Source organism: Leucoraja erinacea, chromosome 11, assembly GCF_028641065.1.
Source record: "Leucoraja erinacea ecotype New England chromosome 11, Leri_hhj_1, whole genome shotgun sequence".
Classification (NCBI taxonomy): Eukaryota; Metazoa; Chordata; class Chondrichthyes; order Rajiformes; family Rajidae; genus Leucoraja; species Leucoraja erinaceus.
In genome coordinates this window covers 13,313,868-13,331,721 of record NC_073387.1, presented here as the reverse complement: position 1 = coordinate 13,331,721, position 17,854 = coordinate 13,313,868, and the positions used below count along the sequence as shown (strand labels likewise).

General features: G+C 42.4%; 1 protein-coding gene across 1 annotated transcript in view; it reads right to left on the bottom strand.

The window, feature by feature from the left end:
• Nucleotides 1-11,944: 11,944 nt before the first annotated feature.
• Nucleotides 11,945-17,854, bottom strand: part of fat2 (FAT atypical cadherin 2) — a 172,840-nt gene continuing 166,930 nt past the window's right edge. The window contains exon 24 of the mRNA XM_055642663.1: nt 11,945-15,115. Within this exon, the coding sequence (XP_055498638.1) occupies nt 14,610-15,115 (506 nt within the window). The 3' untranslated portion in view covers nt 11,945-14,609. The remainder of the gene's footprint in view (nt 15,116-17,854) is intronic.

Here is a 17,854-nt window from a genome sequence, read left to right as displayed (position 1 = left end):
TTCTGGTTGTACGGCCTTCAAGCTTTCACCAGCTTCAGTGCATCGTGGTTTGCTGGTGGGTGCTTAGGGGTGCTGCCGCCGGAGATGTGAGGCCTTGCGTGATGATGTGGCCTTCTTGAGTCCGATGGCCCTCATCGAGCTCCTGCTGCTGGTTGTGTTGTTCCTGCACCCCCTGCACACTTGTGGTATCTTCAGCCAAACCCCTGTCTTCAGAGTCATCCCAGAAGTGACTCCTAATGTTCCCCTCTGTCGAGGGAGATGCATTATGCAGCCCTCTGCTGCCTTGGGCATCCTAGGACCCCATGGTGACTAGACTCCATATACCGGAGCATGTCACATTGGAGCATCTGCTCCATCAACCGCTCCATGCGGGATATGTGATCACAGTCTCCCGCTGGCGGTGAGTCTTCACAGCCCGACTTGAGTCTTGGGGCCTGTCCAAATTTTTGCTTGGCCTTCCCGCCAGTCTGTGGTGTCGATTCCGACTGTGCAGGTGCCAGGTCGGAGACTGATGATCGATTAGCGGTCCAGGTGTAGCCAACCGCTGCTGACTGCCCGCACTCCCGCGGTCCTCCGCAGTCAGTCTCCATTTGGACTTAGTCCATGGTTCCTTTCCTGTAACACATCCTCACAGAAATAGAACTAAACAACCAGAGAGTAAAGAATTTACCCGCAGGTCCTGTTTTAAAACTTCTGCTGTGGGGGCTATGAAAGGGATAGCCGCGATATACATTGTCGGGTGGTATCCCCGCTGTGAAGGTGCCACTGGCACCAGTATGAAGCCGCTGGCTCCAACGCCAACGGCTGGAGAGACGACTTCTCTGCCGCCCGCTACCCATATTTCGTGGTCTTTCAAGCGGCTGTGTGTCGGGGTATCCCCGCTGTGTTTTCCCAGGTGCCACTGGCACCAGTATGAGGCTGCTGGTTCCAACGCCAGCGGCCCGAGAGGCAAATTCACCGCCGCCCGCTCCCGCCTTCCGCGGTCTTTAAAGCGGCTATATGTCGGGGGGGGTTATCCCCGATGTTTTCGGGTATGCCCGAGGTCGCGACCGGTATTCCCTTGACTGGGTCCTTCGGGCTTCGCCCCGGGCTTTACAGGGCCTCTAAGTAGAGGTTCCTGCAGGAAGATAAAACCTGGAAAAAGTTTTAAAATGCTACCTTCAGGTCTGACTGCTGGCAGGAGAATCGCGTCCATCCTGCCAGCCGTACGCAATGCGTTAGACGATATGACGCACATGCGTCCTGGCGGATTCTTCACATAGTCACTCACGTGACTCCGAAGTAAAATAGTAGATTTAGTACAGAGATTTTGCTGATGTAAGATACAATGAAAAGAAATGAGAGCATCTGGATCTGATAATACGTTTTTTATCTGTGCAACAAACCCTTCACGTTTTCCTGTCATGGAAGGTGCACCGTCTGTACATGCACTCACTAAATTAACCAAATCCAGTCCAACTTCACGACATTTATCTTGAAAGTTGTTGAAGAAATCTATTCCTCGTGTTTTACCCGTAAGAGTGCCAAACGCGAATAACTCTTCATAGCAAAGAAAATCTTCTGTTATGGCCCGATTGAAATATAAAACCTGCGCCGAGTCAGTTGTATCAGTTGATTCATCCAAAGCGATTGAATAATATATATTTTCCTTTTGGAGTATTACGTGAAGTTGTTCTGTTACGTTGAGGGCTAATTCATGCTGCCGATCAGATAGCTCTTGTTGAAAGAGGCAGTTGTTGTTACTTTGAAACCTTATCGGGGTCTAAGCATCCTATAACTTCGACAATGCATTCTTTTACGATTTCTACATCGCTAAAAGGCTTACCTTTTTCCCCGAGTATATAAGTATATAAGTCGCTTCAGTAGCATTATTTCCGGATCTTACGGCTGCTTGAAATAACTGCCTTTGCCATTGCTTTTCATCTTTTAATTTCTGCAATGCAACCTTTCGTGCCTGAAGACTGTATGGCCAGTGGACTCTCCCCGACATTTACCCTCTCGTCAACCAGGCTCAGGCAGTGGTGGCGCCAGTCAGGCAGGGATGTTAACGCACATTATAGAGTTGAATTAGAACTAAATCATCAGCATTACAGGTGTTAAAATAGCCCTCATGCCATAATGTTTTAATTGCGACTGTCAGTCGGGGAGGATTAATTTGTTGAAACTTATTTTACTCTTTGGTATTTCAAATACGTTCATTTTCAGATTTAAATAAAAATAGTAAAAGACGAACAAAAACATATTAATAAAAATAAAAGGATTTATTCTACAAAATTTGGATTCATTCAAAAGGCCGCATTTAATGGCCTAGAAGGCTGCATGCGGCCTTAAGGCCGCAGGTTCCACAACCCTGCTATAAGTGTTCCATTTTCGGAGTACCTTGTATAAATACTGCCATTCTACTTGATCAAATGCCTTCTCTGCATCCAGCGTGACAACTGAAATATCTTCATTGTCCTCATTATGAGAGTACATTGTATTAAAAAGCCTTCTCAAATTATTAAATGATTGTCTTTTGGGTATAAATCCCATTTGATCCGTATTTATTAAATTGTTAATATAATTATTTAGCCTTCTAGCTTGAATCTTTGCTAAAATTTTCTGATCCGTATTTAGAAGTGAAATAGCTCTATAAGAACCCGGTTCATCTAAATCTTTATCTTTTTTTGGTATAAGCGTTATTGTTGCTTCTGCTAGGGTTTCTGGTAGTTTATTTTCAGTATAAGCCTGCATGTATAAATTGAATAATCTTGGTACGATTAACTCCTGAAATCTTTTATAAAATTCATTACTAAAACCGTCTGGTCCTGGGGTCTTCCCATTTTTCAGTGAGTTTATTATTTGTTTTATTTCTTCACTAGTAATCCGTGCTCCTAATTGCTCTTGTTCTAAACTATCCAATTTTGGGAGCTTGCAATTATCTAAAAAAATTGTAATTTTACTTACATCTGTCTTTATTTTGGATGTGTATAAATTATGATAAAATTGGGCAAACCTCTTATTAATATCCTTAGGCAATGTTAGAAACTCACCCTTATCCGATTTAATTTTAGTAATAGTTTTTTCCTTTTCTCGTTGCTTCAGTTGCCTCGCAAGTAGTTTATGTGGCTTATCCCCAAATTTGAAGTGTGCTTGTTTTGTAATTCGGAATAATCTTATTACTCTAGCCGATAGTATTCTATTGACTTTATATTTCAATAAAGTTATCTTATTATGTTTATTTATGGTTGGGTCAGTTGCATTGTCCAGTTCTAGTAATTTTATTTTCTGTTCTATCCGCTGAAGTTCTCTTTTATTTTCCTTATTTTGAAAACTTTGGTAAGAGATTATGACACCGCGAATATATGCCTTGAAGGTTTCCCATAATAGCGGTGCAGAAATGCCCGGCGTGTCATTTTTTTCGAAAAAAAGTTTTGTTTGTTCTTTTATATACTCATAACCCTGCGGGTTATTTAATATGTGTGCATTGAACCTCCAAAAAGGTTTTACACTCGGCATTCCCTCAATTTTAAGTATAAAAGTCAATGGTGAGTGATCAGAAATAATACAATTATGATATGATGGTTTATTCGTATACGGGATCAATTTTGTGTCCAATAAGAAATAGTCAATTCGCGAATATGTTTTGTGAACTGATGAATAAAATGAGTATTCCCTACCACTTGGATTTGCTATTCTCCAAACATCAGCTATGTTATTATTTTTTATATAAGTATTTAAAAATTCACAGGTCTTAGTTTTAACAAGACGCTTCCCTAGCTTTATTGATTTATCTAAGTATGGGTCTATAACACAGTTGAAATCTCCCCCCATTATTATATTTTGAAAATTATGCTCTGCGATTAAATCATTTTCAGCCCTCACCTCAAAGATGTGCGGGTTTGTGAGTTAATTAACCTCTGTAAATCGCCCCTAGTATGTAGGGAGTGGATGAGAAAGTTCTGATAACAGAACTGGCGTGCATGGGTGGTCGATGGTTGCATGGACTCAGGAAGCAGAATGGCCTGCTTCCATGCTGCATCTCTAAACTAGAACTAAAACTTAACCTGCACTTTTTGCATTTTATTTCCTGTGTATATTTTTTATGAATAAAATTTAGTTTTGATATTAAAAAATTACCAATATAATATTATTAGTTTCATATTTAGTTTGAGGGAACAGTCGACCTTTTTGAATTAAAAGAGAACACGATCTTGTACATTTAAACAATATGTACTTAACCTTTTGTACCATCCTGGCAAATAGTTAAGGATTTCTATAACGTTGAGGGAGTTGCACTGGGTGAATTGAATGTAGATGATTATATGGAACTAAACGGCTGTGGAAGCTGTCTTGTTGGGTGAAACATTCATTAACAACCTGCCTAAACCGCTGGGCACAGTCAGTATGGATTTATGAAGGGGGTTATACCTGTTTCCTGACATTGCAACTAGCAGTATAGATAAAGGAAGACTAGCGAACATCATTTATTTTAGAATTTCAAAAGGCTTTCAATCAAGTGCAGCACAAAAGTCGTGTAAAAAAAAATCAGAGCACATGGGATTGGGGGCTAATGCTATGCTTTGGAATAAGGGCTGTTTAAATGGTAGAAAACAGAGAACTGGAACAAATAGGCCATATGTAGTGGTGCTTGGCATGCAGGTTGTAGCGATTTGCAACCTGTCTGTGGTTTAAATGAAGCTCAAGATATTCCATTCACCAGAACAGACCTTGCATAACAATACGTGAACCGGGGCCTTTCCTCTGCCAGCTCCACCACTACATCTGGTAGAGCAATTCAGGTGGGGATGTGGTACAGAGATGAAAAGAGAGATACAAGGATTTGGGGTTAGCAGAGTAGGACAGAAAGTGACTCATACCCAAAAGGAAGAGCTGCAAAAGCAAGAGGTCTGAGATGAAGTCAGCAAACAGATCCTTGTGTTAAAATCCAAGGGAATGAAACTGGTAAGCCTTTAAATACTTCACAAGGAAGCCTCACCTCTCATTTGAGGAAATTATTCTACTTGAGTGATCTGTGCCATGCACACACAAACAAAATGGACACTTCAAGTCACCTCATTGCATAAGCACATTATCGGATCATACTGAACTACATGAAGTGCACAATTAGATGGTTTTGACTTCATATTTTTACCCAATATACAATACTGTTGCATTATACAACAGAATTTGTCGCTCAAAAGGAAAAATGCAGGAAAAATGTTCCCAATGTTGGGTGAGTCCAGAACCGGGGGCCACAGTCTTAGAATAAAGGGGAGGTAATTTAAGGTGAGAGGTGAGAAAAAGCTTTTTCACCCAGAAAGTTGTGAATTTATGGAATTCCCTGCCACAGAGGCCAAATCACTGGATGGATTTAAGAGTGAGTTAGATAGAGCTCTAGGGGCTAGTGGAGTCAAGAGATATTGGGAGAAGGCAGGCACGGGTTATTGATAGGGGACGATCAGCCATGATCACAATGAATGTTGGTGCTGGCTTGACGGGCCGAATGGCCTCCTCCTGCACCTATTTTCTATGTTTCAAGTGCGTTCCAGTTTTCACGCTCACTTCTGGGTAAAATTCATACTTGAAATCTGATCCCTGATTCTTGCTCAACATTGATAATCACAGCGAAGTGAATGTGAAATGAAGTTAGAAAAATGCGGGAAACACTCAGGAATCCAAAACATCCAAATGTCTATCATTTTGCCTTGAACAAGTTAATATTAAAATTAAACCGATTTTTTTCCAAATGCTATATAAATTAACTTGTAGATGCTGGTTTATACAAAGATAGACACAAAATGCTGGAGTAACTCAGCGGGCCAGGCAGCATCTCTGTTGAAAATCCTTAGGTGATGTTTTGAGTCTAATTATTCCAAATCAATTCCTCTAAATTCATTGTGCTCTTTGAAAGTTGCATTATTTAGGGAAAAAATTACGTTAAAATATTTTTAAAGGAAACTGCTGTCAGAGTTTTGAAACGGTTTGTAATTTTGGGATAAGGGTCTTCTTCTTCTTGCGAATGAAAAATAAACCAATGGAATAGTTAGATCTCAAGTCGGGTGTTCAGCGGCCAGGTTGTTAGATCAATTCTTGAGCAATGAAGAAATAAGCTGCATAAACATCCAAGATCGCCCTCAGCTGGATCAGTAATGTTATTACCACGTTAAGGCATTGCATTCTATTACAACTTCAGCAGGTCACAGATTGAGATGGAATACAAACAGCAAAGCGAGCCATGAAGAGATATGAAATATACAGAACACATTCAGTTTTCACTGTTTCTTATATGATAGATTTTTAGTTGGCCTCTCTCCCCTTTTCCAACTTTCTATTGCCCCCCTACAGTCTGAAAAAGGGTCTCGACTTAAAAGGTCATCTGTCCATATTCTCCAGAGATGCTGCCTGACCTGCTGAATTATTCCAGCACTTTGTGTCCTTTAATAGATTTTAACATTTTTTTAATTGTACACTAAAGTTGCTGTATGTTATCGAAAGGCCACACAGTGCTGGAGTAACTCAACAAGTCAGGCAGCATGGATAGATGACAATTCAGGTTGGGACCCTTCTTCAGAGTACTTGTGAGGAGGAGGTGGATGGGTGGGTGAGGGGGGGGGGGGGGGCATTACCCCAAGTTTCTTCCAGCTTAGCACTTTCTTTCTTGGCCCAATTTCATACCAGGCTAGCATTTCCCAGAGTCTTTCCGATCTCATTGCCTCTGCGGATCTCCCCATCACAACCTCCCTCCATATCGTTCCCTAGCACCACATTACCCACTTCAATCTCCTAGCTGAGTTACTCCAGCACTTTGTGCCCTGTTGTGTAAAGCAGCATCTGCAGTTCCGTGTTTCTGCACTAAAACATTTTATCGAGATGGGTTGATCTCATTATTCATGTCCTACAGATCTGTAAAACAGTGTATAAATATGGCAACGTTGATGGCCAATGGTTCTTTATTATCACATGTACACACATACAGTGACATTCTTTTGTTGCATAGAGTTCAGTAAAGTATCGCCATATCTCAGCACAAACACTGATTGGTACAAAGTGTATAGAAATAGTCCACTGAGACGGCATGCACAAATCGCCAGGTGTTGGCACCATTTTCAAAGTCCAGTCCGGTCCGCGAGCTCGGTCTTCAGGAATGGGGCCCGATCCAGTGGCTGGAGGGCCTCCATCCATCTCCTCCGTCAGGATCGTCCCGCGAACCATCGTCCCTTTCCTTGCCAACCTCAAGGCCACAGAAGGTAAGACCCCTGCTCACTCACGGATTTGAACTTTAGACTGTTTTGACTGTTTTACTGTTCTTTTTATAAATCATGTTTCTCGGGGTATCTAAATCTAAATTTTATTAGTTGTTTAAGTTATGACATCGGATGGAAGCTGCATACCAAATCTCGTTGCACATGTGTGCAATGATAATAAAATATATTATTATTATTATTATTATTTGTAGAACTGTCAAATTATGTTCTCAAAGTGCAAAATTTAATGACTAAAACATTGCGTGTTTCTCCCAACCTCACATCCCCGGTAGAAAAAGATCTGAATTTAAATAATGCTTAGAGGACCTCAAGAAGTCCCAGAGTAATTTCTTTCAAGCAGCAGCTAATTTGTCGAGCTATGTTATGCATTTCTTGCCCCTTTCAGAATGTCCCAAAACATTGTGTGTCCCATGAGTAACAAAGGTTCACCAAAGCATTTAGAGTTTAGAATATAGAGATGCAGTGTGGAAACAGGCCCTTCAGCCCATCGATCAAAGGAACGGCACAGTGGGCACAATGCAACAAGAGCTCATGTGACCTGCTCCACACTCGAAATGGAGGAAACATGGAACGTGATGCTGGAGGAGATAGTTGAGGCAGGTACCATTGCAATGTTTAAGAAACAGTTAGACAGGTACATGGATAGGACAGGTCTAGAGGTATATAAGCCTATGTGGGACGAGTGTAGACATAGACATAAACATAGAAAATAGGTGCAGGAGTAGGCCATTCGGCCCTTCGAGCCTGCACCGCCATTCAATATGATCACGGCTGACCATCCAACTCAGTATCCTGTACCTGCCTTCTCTCCATACCCCCTGATCCCTTTAGCCTCAAGGGCCACATCTAACTCCCTCTTAAATATAGCCAATGAACTGGCCTCAACTACCTTCTGTGGCAGAGAATTCCAGAGATTCACCACTCTCTGTGTGAAAAATGTTCTCCTCATCTCGGTCCTAAAAGATTTCCCCCTTATCCTTAAACTGTGACCCCTTGTTCTGGACTTCCCCAACATCGGGAACAATCTTCCTGCATCTAGCCTGTCCAACCCCTTAAGAATTTTGTAAGTTTCTATAAGATCCCCCCTCAATCTTCTAAATTCTAGCGAGTACAAACCGAGTCTATCCAGTCTTTCTTCATATGAAAGTCCTGACATCCCAGGATTCAGTCTGGTGAACCTTCTCTGTACTCCCTCTATGGCAAGAATGTCTTTCCTCAGATTAGGAGACCAAAACTGTACGCAATACTCCAGGTGTGGTCTCACCAAGACCCTGTACAACTGCAGTAGAACCTCCCTGCTCCTATACTCAAATCCTTTTGCTATGAATGCTAACATACCATTCACCTTCTTCAATGCCTGTAGATCAAACACAGGCAGGTGGGACTAGTGTAGAAGGGACATATTGGTCAGTGTGGCAAGTTGGGTCGAAGGGCCTGTTTCCACTCTGTCTGACTCGATGACCCTATGGAACAAGTTCCCACAAGAAATACAGTGAATAATACTTGGATGTGTGTAAAAAATAAATAATGCTGGGTTTTGCAAGGTCTCTTGTGTAAGGCCTTAATGTTGGGCAATGACATGTTCATAACCTCAAGGTGCACCGTGAGGTGTGGTGGCCTTGCATTGAATCTTGGTATCCACATTAATCAGTGGGATGAGCAAAGTTCTGATCCCTTCTCCCTTCAGCTTGTAGATGAGGATGATAATGCCCTTCTTCATTGATTCTGACACCAGCTTCAGAGAACTTGGTTTTAACCATTCACATATTCCTGGAGGCAAAGCACTCGACATCGATATGCTTAAGATCTACTGACAGACACCCTAACTAAAGTGCTATTATTTATTCACAGCTGAGCTCCAGGCCATTAATCCACTACAAAGAACAAGCTGGCAGGCATAAGACTGCTCTTTATACTATTCTTTTGGACTTTCCCCAGCCCTCTTAAGTTTGAAACTGAGTCCCCCTTCAGAATAAACTAGAACAAAGCAAATGATTAGAATAAGTTAAATGACAAATCATGATAGTCAAAGCTGCATTAGAGAAATCATGTCTAAAACTCTGAGCAAACCATAAGACAGCGATTGCTCTGCTAGGTACTATTTATTCTGATAGTGCAGCTAAACCTATTCAAATTGATGAAAATATTTGTATAAAGAAATATTTTTTTAGGAACGCATTTAATTGAAAACAAATTGAAATATTAAGAAATGAGAAGCAGTGAAATAAAATAGAAACTTGAGTAAAATAAATGAACTGGCCTTGCATACAGTTATGGTCACCTCATTACAGGAAGAATGCTGAGGCTTTGGAGAGGGTGCAGGAGAGGTTTGGTTTATGGTTTATTAGCTCTCCAGAGGGTGGACAGACTTGGATTGTTTCCTCTGGAATTCCAGAGGTTGTGGGGAGACCTGATAAAGTATATAAAATTAAAAGAGGCCGAAGGGCATGTTTCCACACTGCATCTCCAAACTAAAGAGCCATCCTAACTGTGCCTGATCAGCCTCTGCTGTTCCAAATGTACCTACATTCTATCCTTTCTCCACTAATTTCCCTACCACAGACGTAAGGCTCAATCTCAAGGTTTAGATTTATAATCGTCACGTGTACTGAGTGTCAATGAAAAGATTTGTTTTGCCTGCCGTCCAGTCAAATTAGATAGTTCTGTACATGAATACAATCAAGCCAAACTGGATAATTCTGGTATTTATATCCCTTAGTCTGTTCAGTGAAAACACTGACTAGAATACTTTAAATCATTATTTGTTTCACCATGGTGACCAGGTTTCTCTGTACCACCCTGGGAAGCTCTCTCAATGGATAACGGAGAAACTCATGTGCTTAAACAAAGGAATTAGCCAATTAACCATATATATATATGGTTGATACAGTGGGAGGTAACTTACAAAGGGTGGTGAATCAAGACTAATAATTACAGTATCACATGGTTATATGGGTGGGGACAATCTTTCTACCCAATTACAATCATACACAGTATAATACATCTTAGCCAATTACAATAGCATTAAACATCACATGTTTTCCAGGAAAAATGATGGAACTTAACTAAATGATGTAAAAATAAAGAAATGTAATACTTAAACCTTAGTCCTAAAGTATTCCCAACTCTACTTATTCACAAACTCGTATAATATGTAGATCAAAGAGAAAGCTATGGAATGCAGAATATATTTTTCAGCCTTGTATATATTTCCACAAAATATATTTTTCAGTTTGATCCCATTGTCCGTAATGAGGTAGAGGGAAATTGTGCTGTAATCTACCTCATGGAAGGACCATTCAGAAGCAGAAAACAGAGGGGAAGAAGCTGTTCCTGACTCCTGTCTGCACACTTTTAAGTTTCTGTGTTTATTATTCATTTATTTTTATTTTAGAGATACAGCACGGAAACAGGCAATCCGGCCGGCCCACCAGGTTGGCATCGACCAGCACATTAACACTATCCTACACCCACTAGGGAAAATTTACCAAGTCAATTGACCTGCTACCCTGTACGTCTTTGGAGTGTGGGAGGAAACTGAAAATCTCGGAGAAAATCCATGGAGGTCACGAGGAGAACGTACAAACTCCGTACAGACAGCACCCATAGTCAGGACCGCACCCGGGTCTTTAGCGCTGCATTGACTGTAAGGCAGCAACTCTACTGCTGCGCCACCATCACTGCCCTTTTTCTGCCCAACAGGAGCAGGAGAGGAAGGAATCACAGGGGTGTGAAAGATCATTGATTATGTTGGCTGCTTTCCCGAGGCAACGTGAAGCATAGCTGGAGTCAATGGTGGGGAGTCTGGTCTGTATCCAGACTGTGGGTAGTCTGGATGGGCCACATACACAACTCTTTGCAATGTCATGCAGTCTTGAGCACAGCTGTTCCCAAACTAAGCTGATATACAACCTAAACACCATGTTCGTTGTCTGACATTCCTGCTCAGCTTTCACTACACATGCTACCCTGTATTGGTTGGCATTGATTTATGGTTGCCACAGATACAGTGAGCTTTGTTTTTACATTCTATCCAAGTAAATCTTAGCATCCATGAACACAATCATATCATAACTAGAGGGTACATGAGGAGAAGTGAAGAAAGTATAGTATGAAAACTGTGATGTCCAGGTTCAGGAGCAGCTTCTTCTCAACCTCATCAGGTTACTGAACATTAAAACTCCAATAAATTCTGAAATATGAACTGTCTTTGGTTGCACTAGGGACATTGGGCGTTATTTAGTTATGCTCTAGATAGTTGTTTGTTTATGTTATATATTGAGTACTGTGTTTACAAACCTGTTGTGCTGTTGCAAGTAAGAATTTCATTGTTCCATTTCGTACAAGTGACAAATAAATCCTCTTGATTCTTAACACAAAGTACTGGAGTAACTCAACAGGTCTGGCAGCATCTCTGGAGAACATGGATAGGTGGCGTTTCGAGTTGGGACCCTTCCTGTCTTGACTGTCTTGAAACAGTGCAGAATAATATTGCAGCGACAGAAAAACAAGCACACAGTGAAAGTGCAAGTACCACAAGTAAAGGTGCAAGTATCACAACTTGTCCTTCCTAATGTCCTGCTGACTGCCACCTCACTTTTATCTCCTCACTTTATTTTTGCATAAACAAAAGATTTTCTGGTGTTGAGTTACTAATTTTAAAGAGAAACTGAATAAAAACAAGAATTTAAAGATCTGTAATCAAAATAAAACCACATTTTATTGAATGTATTACAAATTTAAAAGAAAAACACTTTCTGTACATACGGAGAAACAATATGAACAATGTACACTGGCCTCACAAATAAAACATGCTTGGAAATTCATTCCTCGTTTGGTTGCGCTAAATATGTTAGACAATGGTGTCAGTGTGTTGCCGGCCTTTGGGGACATGGTTCAACACATTGTTGTGATTTTACATTATATGTAACACTCCTGATGAATGGGGATGAATTTCTGGGCAATATACTCACATTTCACAAAAATGATTGAGGAAGCACAACATGTCAGCACAACTATACCAGCAACAATGGACATGTGCTGCACTTCGATCTCCGGGAGTTAAATTCATTGAACAATGAATCACTGCATCACGCTAGTGTTTACCTTGACCAGTAACTTGGTTCATTCTGGGAGGTTGATCACTCTGCATTACCATTAGATATGAGAATCATAGTGGTTTAGCACCATTTGTTATGTCGCCTTGCAGGTAATGATAACTGAAATGAAAACTTGCTTTATTTTGTGCCTTTTATGTTCCATTCAGAATATTCCAAATGACACCCAGCTAAGAAGTGCAGTCACTGTGAAAGCAGCTCAATATCACAATGAAGTCACCCTGAAATGTTATACTCAAGTCCTTGAGCTGGGATGTGAACCAAGAACCTTCTGCTTCAGATGTGAAAATTACACTAACTGAGCCAGAGTTTATATTACTGGAAAAGACACAGAGTACTGGAGTAACTCAGCAGGTCAGGCTGCATCTCTGGAGAGCATGGATGGGTTGGGATCCTTCTTCATACTGATTGTGATGGGGAGCGGAGAGGTAAGCTGGAAAAGAGGTGGGGGGCATGACACAGCCTTGCAAGTGATAGGTGGATACCGGTGAGGGGGAGGCCTAAATACTCCAATCAAGATACTAATCCAAGGCTGAATGCTGACTAATCATGTTTCTAGGAATGTGCAGATGTTGCTCTCCCTCAGGCAAGGGAGAAGTTACTGGATTTTAATTTAATAATCTTTGCTATATATTAGAAACTTTCTAGATTTCGAATGATAAGCTTATTCTATTATAGGGGAGATGATTTGGCTTCAGCAAGCTCATTTCAACTCATTTGATTGATTGATTGATTGATTGATTGAAAGATACAGCTTGGAAGCAGGACCTTCGGCCCACTGAGACAATGCCGTCCATTGATCACCCATTCACACTACTTCCCACTTCGACATCCACTCCATACACACTTGGGGTGATGATTACAGAGGCCAAATTAACCTACAAGCCCACATTACTTTGAGTTGTGGGAGGAAACCGAAGCACATGGTCGAAACCCAAGCAATCCCACAGAAACCCATGCTGACTATACAGGCAGCAGCCGAGGACAGGGTTGAACCCGGGTCTCTGATCTGTGAGGCAGCATTCTGCTGGTGCGTTTTCTCTCAGATTCAGTTCCACCATTACCAACTCTCACAAGCTTCTGCACGCAGAAACATGCCCCTGAACTCCTGCTCGGAGGTGAATTCTTCATGATAATATTTTTTCTTCTTTTTACATCAACCATAACTTAGAAAATGTTCCCACACATTTAGATAACATGCTCAGTAGTCAATTGATTAAAATGTATATAGGACATTGATTAGTAGAGTTGTCAGAGGTTATGGGGAGAAAACAGGAGAATGGTGTTAGGAGGCAGAGATAGATCAACCATGATTGAATGGCGGAGTAGACTTGATGGGCCGAATGGCCTAATTCTACTCGTGTTGCTTATCACATGACCTTATGACACAAATACATCTGCCTTATCACATCTTTGTGCTTTCAGTGGGAAGCTTGTCTCTAAAGCAATATTTACAGCTTGCCTGTAATAATGCCATGTTGACTAAATAATGTTTCAATTTGTGAACTGCAGGAGTAAAAAATGAATGGAATAATTTCTTGGGGAATGGAATAATTTATTTCCCAATTTAATATTGAAAGCAAGGTTTATTCCCTGGTCAGGTAGATTCAGAGTGAAGATTGTGAACTCTGGCAGTGATTGGAGTGTCAGTTCCCATGTAGAGTAACAAAGGAGCTTGATGCACCATGATAAACATTATCACACCTCAATCCCACAAAAAAAACATGCTGAATTCAAATTGTGACAGTCAAACATAACAAGTATTAAATTGGCTTTCTTGTTATTTTAATACGTGCATACCCATTAATAGCATACCTGGTGCAAATATCCATGAGCAAAGAGACAGTATCCAGAATATTGTCCACACTCCTATTATTTCAATACTTTTGTGGCTGGGGAGGGGGGAGATTATATTTGTATAGGACTACAAAAAACTGGAATTTCACCATCTCGCGAAGATTGCAATCTGAAAAGTTATAACATTGTGTTTGTTTCTTGCCAGTCTTCGGAGGGATGTTTCTCAGTCGGTTAACCTCCATACAATGTCACCTCAGTGCTGTAACCTCAGAACCTGTCTGCCGTTGTGCCACTGGTGTGACCACAGGCCAAGACTCGAATAGGCAGCCCAGTTGTTCAGATGATGACAAATCACCCATTCCCTCAATATGTTTGTTATGATGGCCTTCCTTTCGGATTTTTATAAAGTCATAGTGCATGATAAATGAGCAGTGAAGAAATTCCCTCATTAAAACATCACCTCTTCACAGCTGCCATAGTCACTCTCCATTAGATCAGAGTCTTCGTAACAAGTGGGGACTACCAGGTGAGGAGTCATGCCCTGCGCGTGCATGGGCCCGCACTCTGCGTAGGAGGGCTGGGCGACACTGAGACGGACGTGAACCTTCTGGTAGCCAGGCTGCAGGACCATGCCCGGTGCCTGGGCCTTCAGCAGCTCTGCCGGGTAGTAGCTGATGGCCGTGTACTCGTTCTGGCAGCGGGACGGCAGTAAAGGCATCGGGTTGCCATCGGGATAGTCCTCCAGCCTTTGGTCATTGTACTGTGGAGGCAGCGGTGTTCGCTTGCTCCATTTGGGGTGGTGGTCCAGCGGGAAGGGGAAACCATCGAACGAGTCAAAGCGCTCGCTGCCCACCGGCCGTGGGTGATCCTCCTCCATTTCTTCATAACATGGGCATTCCTGTGTTCTTGAGAGCTGGGGCTGAGGAGCCCAGACTGGAGGGTCACCGTGGTAGACTGAAATATCAAACAAAAGTGAAAAATAAATTATAATGTGCTTATTATACCTCCACACAAATAATCACCAGGCATTTCCAAAAGAAACCACAGCCTCTGAAGAAAGGCCTCATCCCAAAATGTCACCTATCTATGTCCTGCAGAGATGCTGCCTAATCTGCTGAGATTCTCCAGAACTTTGTGTCCTACAAAGATTCCAACATCTTCTCGTCATTGTGTCCACACCATATGCAGCCTTTTGCATGTTGTTACATCGTTTTTCAGTGTACCAACATAAACAGATCCACCAGCCCAGTATGTCCATGTTGACATTTTTGTCCATCCACACTCCCCTTCCCCTAGATTCCTTCCTCTGGCTTCACAATTTGCACTTCTTCTATCCTTATCTCACACCTTCTCATCTCTTTTTTCCCCCCAATCATATGCCTACAAAACCCCCTTCTCGTGTATCCACATATAACTCAGCCTGAGGAAGGGTCCCGACCCGAAACGTCGCCTATCCATGTTCTCCAGGGATGCTGCCTGGACCGCTTTTTCTCCAGCACATTGTCTCTTTTTTTGTCAGAACTGTAATTCCTTGTATATCCTTTATACACTCATATTGGCTCAGTGTACATTATTCTACTGAGATAGGTCTGGCAGATAGGCTGGTCCTACACCCTTACTGTTAGCAACTCAGTACACAGATCAAGATGCTTAATATCCTGATATCTGCCCCTTTTAAGCCATTTCCGATTGTTCTATCATAGATATTTTCAATGTTCTAAACATTACCCCCACTCCCCACCTTCTATTTAAAATTAGCTAGTATTCTCTTTTCCAGTTGCAGCAAAGAAGCTCTAAAGAGACCCAAAACAGTGAATGTGTCTCTTTCCACGGATGCTGCTTGACTTGCTGAGTTTCTGCAGCACTTTGCACTTTCATTTCAGACCACAGTCTGTTCGAATTGGTGGAACTCAGTGGGTCGGGCGGCACCCGCGGAGGGAACGGACCAGGAGCCGCCCCAGGCCAGGTCCACCCCCCCCAACAGGAAGGAACAGCAGATGCAGCCGTCCCCACAAAACGCCAAATGATACCGGGAATCCCAAGGCGAGAGGGTGAGAGCAAGAGAGAGATGAAATGGGGAGCGGGAGAGGGAGCACGCGAGTGAGAGAGGGAGGGAGGGAGAGGGAGAGAGAGAAAGAGAGAGAGACAGAGGGAGAGAGAGCGAGGGATGGAGGGAGAAAGAAAGGGACGGAGAGAGAAAGCGAGAGAAAGGGAGCGAGAAAGAATGAGAGACAGGGAGACCTCAGCACCCCAACCCCAAGCACCGCGGCAGACCAACGCCCATAAAAACAGTCATCCAGATCTTGAAACCCAAAACACCAATAGATCTGGCGTTACAATACAATGGTGTCACCAATCTGTTACAATCCCCAGAGATACAGCATGAACCCCCCACATCCCTGCATTTTCCAAGCAGCACGAGCCCAAGTCAACCTCACCGGGCCACCACCAGAATAGTCATTGAGATACAGCGTGGAAACAGGCCCTTCGGCCCACTGAGACCGCGCCGCCCATCTATCTTCTGTTCACACTAGTTCTATATTATCCCACTATATCCTACAAACCGGCACGTCTTTGGGATGTGGCAGAAAACTGGAGCACCGGAAGAAACCCATGCTGTCACAGGGAGAACGTGCAAACTCCACTAGGGCGACACCGGAAGTCAGGATTGAACCCAGGTCTCCGTCGCTGTGAGGCAGCAGTTCTCTGCGAGAACAAAGTTGTTCTACGATATGATACGATACGATGTGATATGATAGAATTTATCCCAGGAGGGAAATTGATCTGAGATAAATAAAGTTCTATCGTATTCTATCACATCGTATCGTAGAACAACTTTGTTCTCGCAGACAACTGCTGCCTCACAGCGATGGAGACCCGAGTTCGATCCTGACCACAGATGCTCCCCATGTGGAGTTTGCACATTCTCCCTTTGACTGCACGGGCTTCCACTTCTGACCAGTTTTGTGTGTTGCTGACCCATTTCCCAGAGGACAAACTTCATCAGCTCAATGCACATCTGTTGAGTTGCTGAGATCCTCTACTGCTAATTTCACTTTCTCTCCTATACTCCTGAACCACTAAATCCGACTGCACGATTCCGGGGTTTATGTTCACCCTCTCCAACATAACAAAGCCTGTTCTATCCATTCACACGTTACCACGTGTTTCTTTTGTTAATGTGATTTCTTTCACTGTGCGTCCTATTGTCTAATGTCATTGTTGCTTGTGTTGCTTCTCCACCCAACCACTTTACGGCTCATTATATCTCCTGTGTATGTATTTGCATTCCTTCATTTGCAGAATCAGCCCAATATGAAGCACAGAAAGAAAGAGACACAAGAGACTGCAGATGCTGGAATCTGAAGCAAACAACAAACTGCTGGAGGACAAAAAAGAAGCATTCGGTCTATTGTGTCTGTGATAGCTCTTTAATGGAGCAATTTGTCCTACTCAAGTCGGAAGTAAAAACAGACCATACAGTACCTCAGTGCAATAAGATGAAGGTTTATAGCAAAGATCCTATAGCAAGCAAGATAGACCACTCCTTCTAAATGCAAAGGGCTGACGTGTAGTACGCAACGGGGCGGAACATGAGCCTTTTTTTCATTCATTTCAGTAACCCGACCTGACCCGACCGGACTCGCAGTGTAATCAGCATTGCGGGGGAACAGCTTGCGTTAATAAATTATA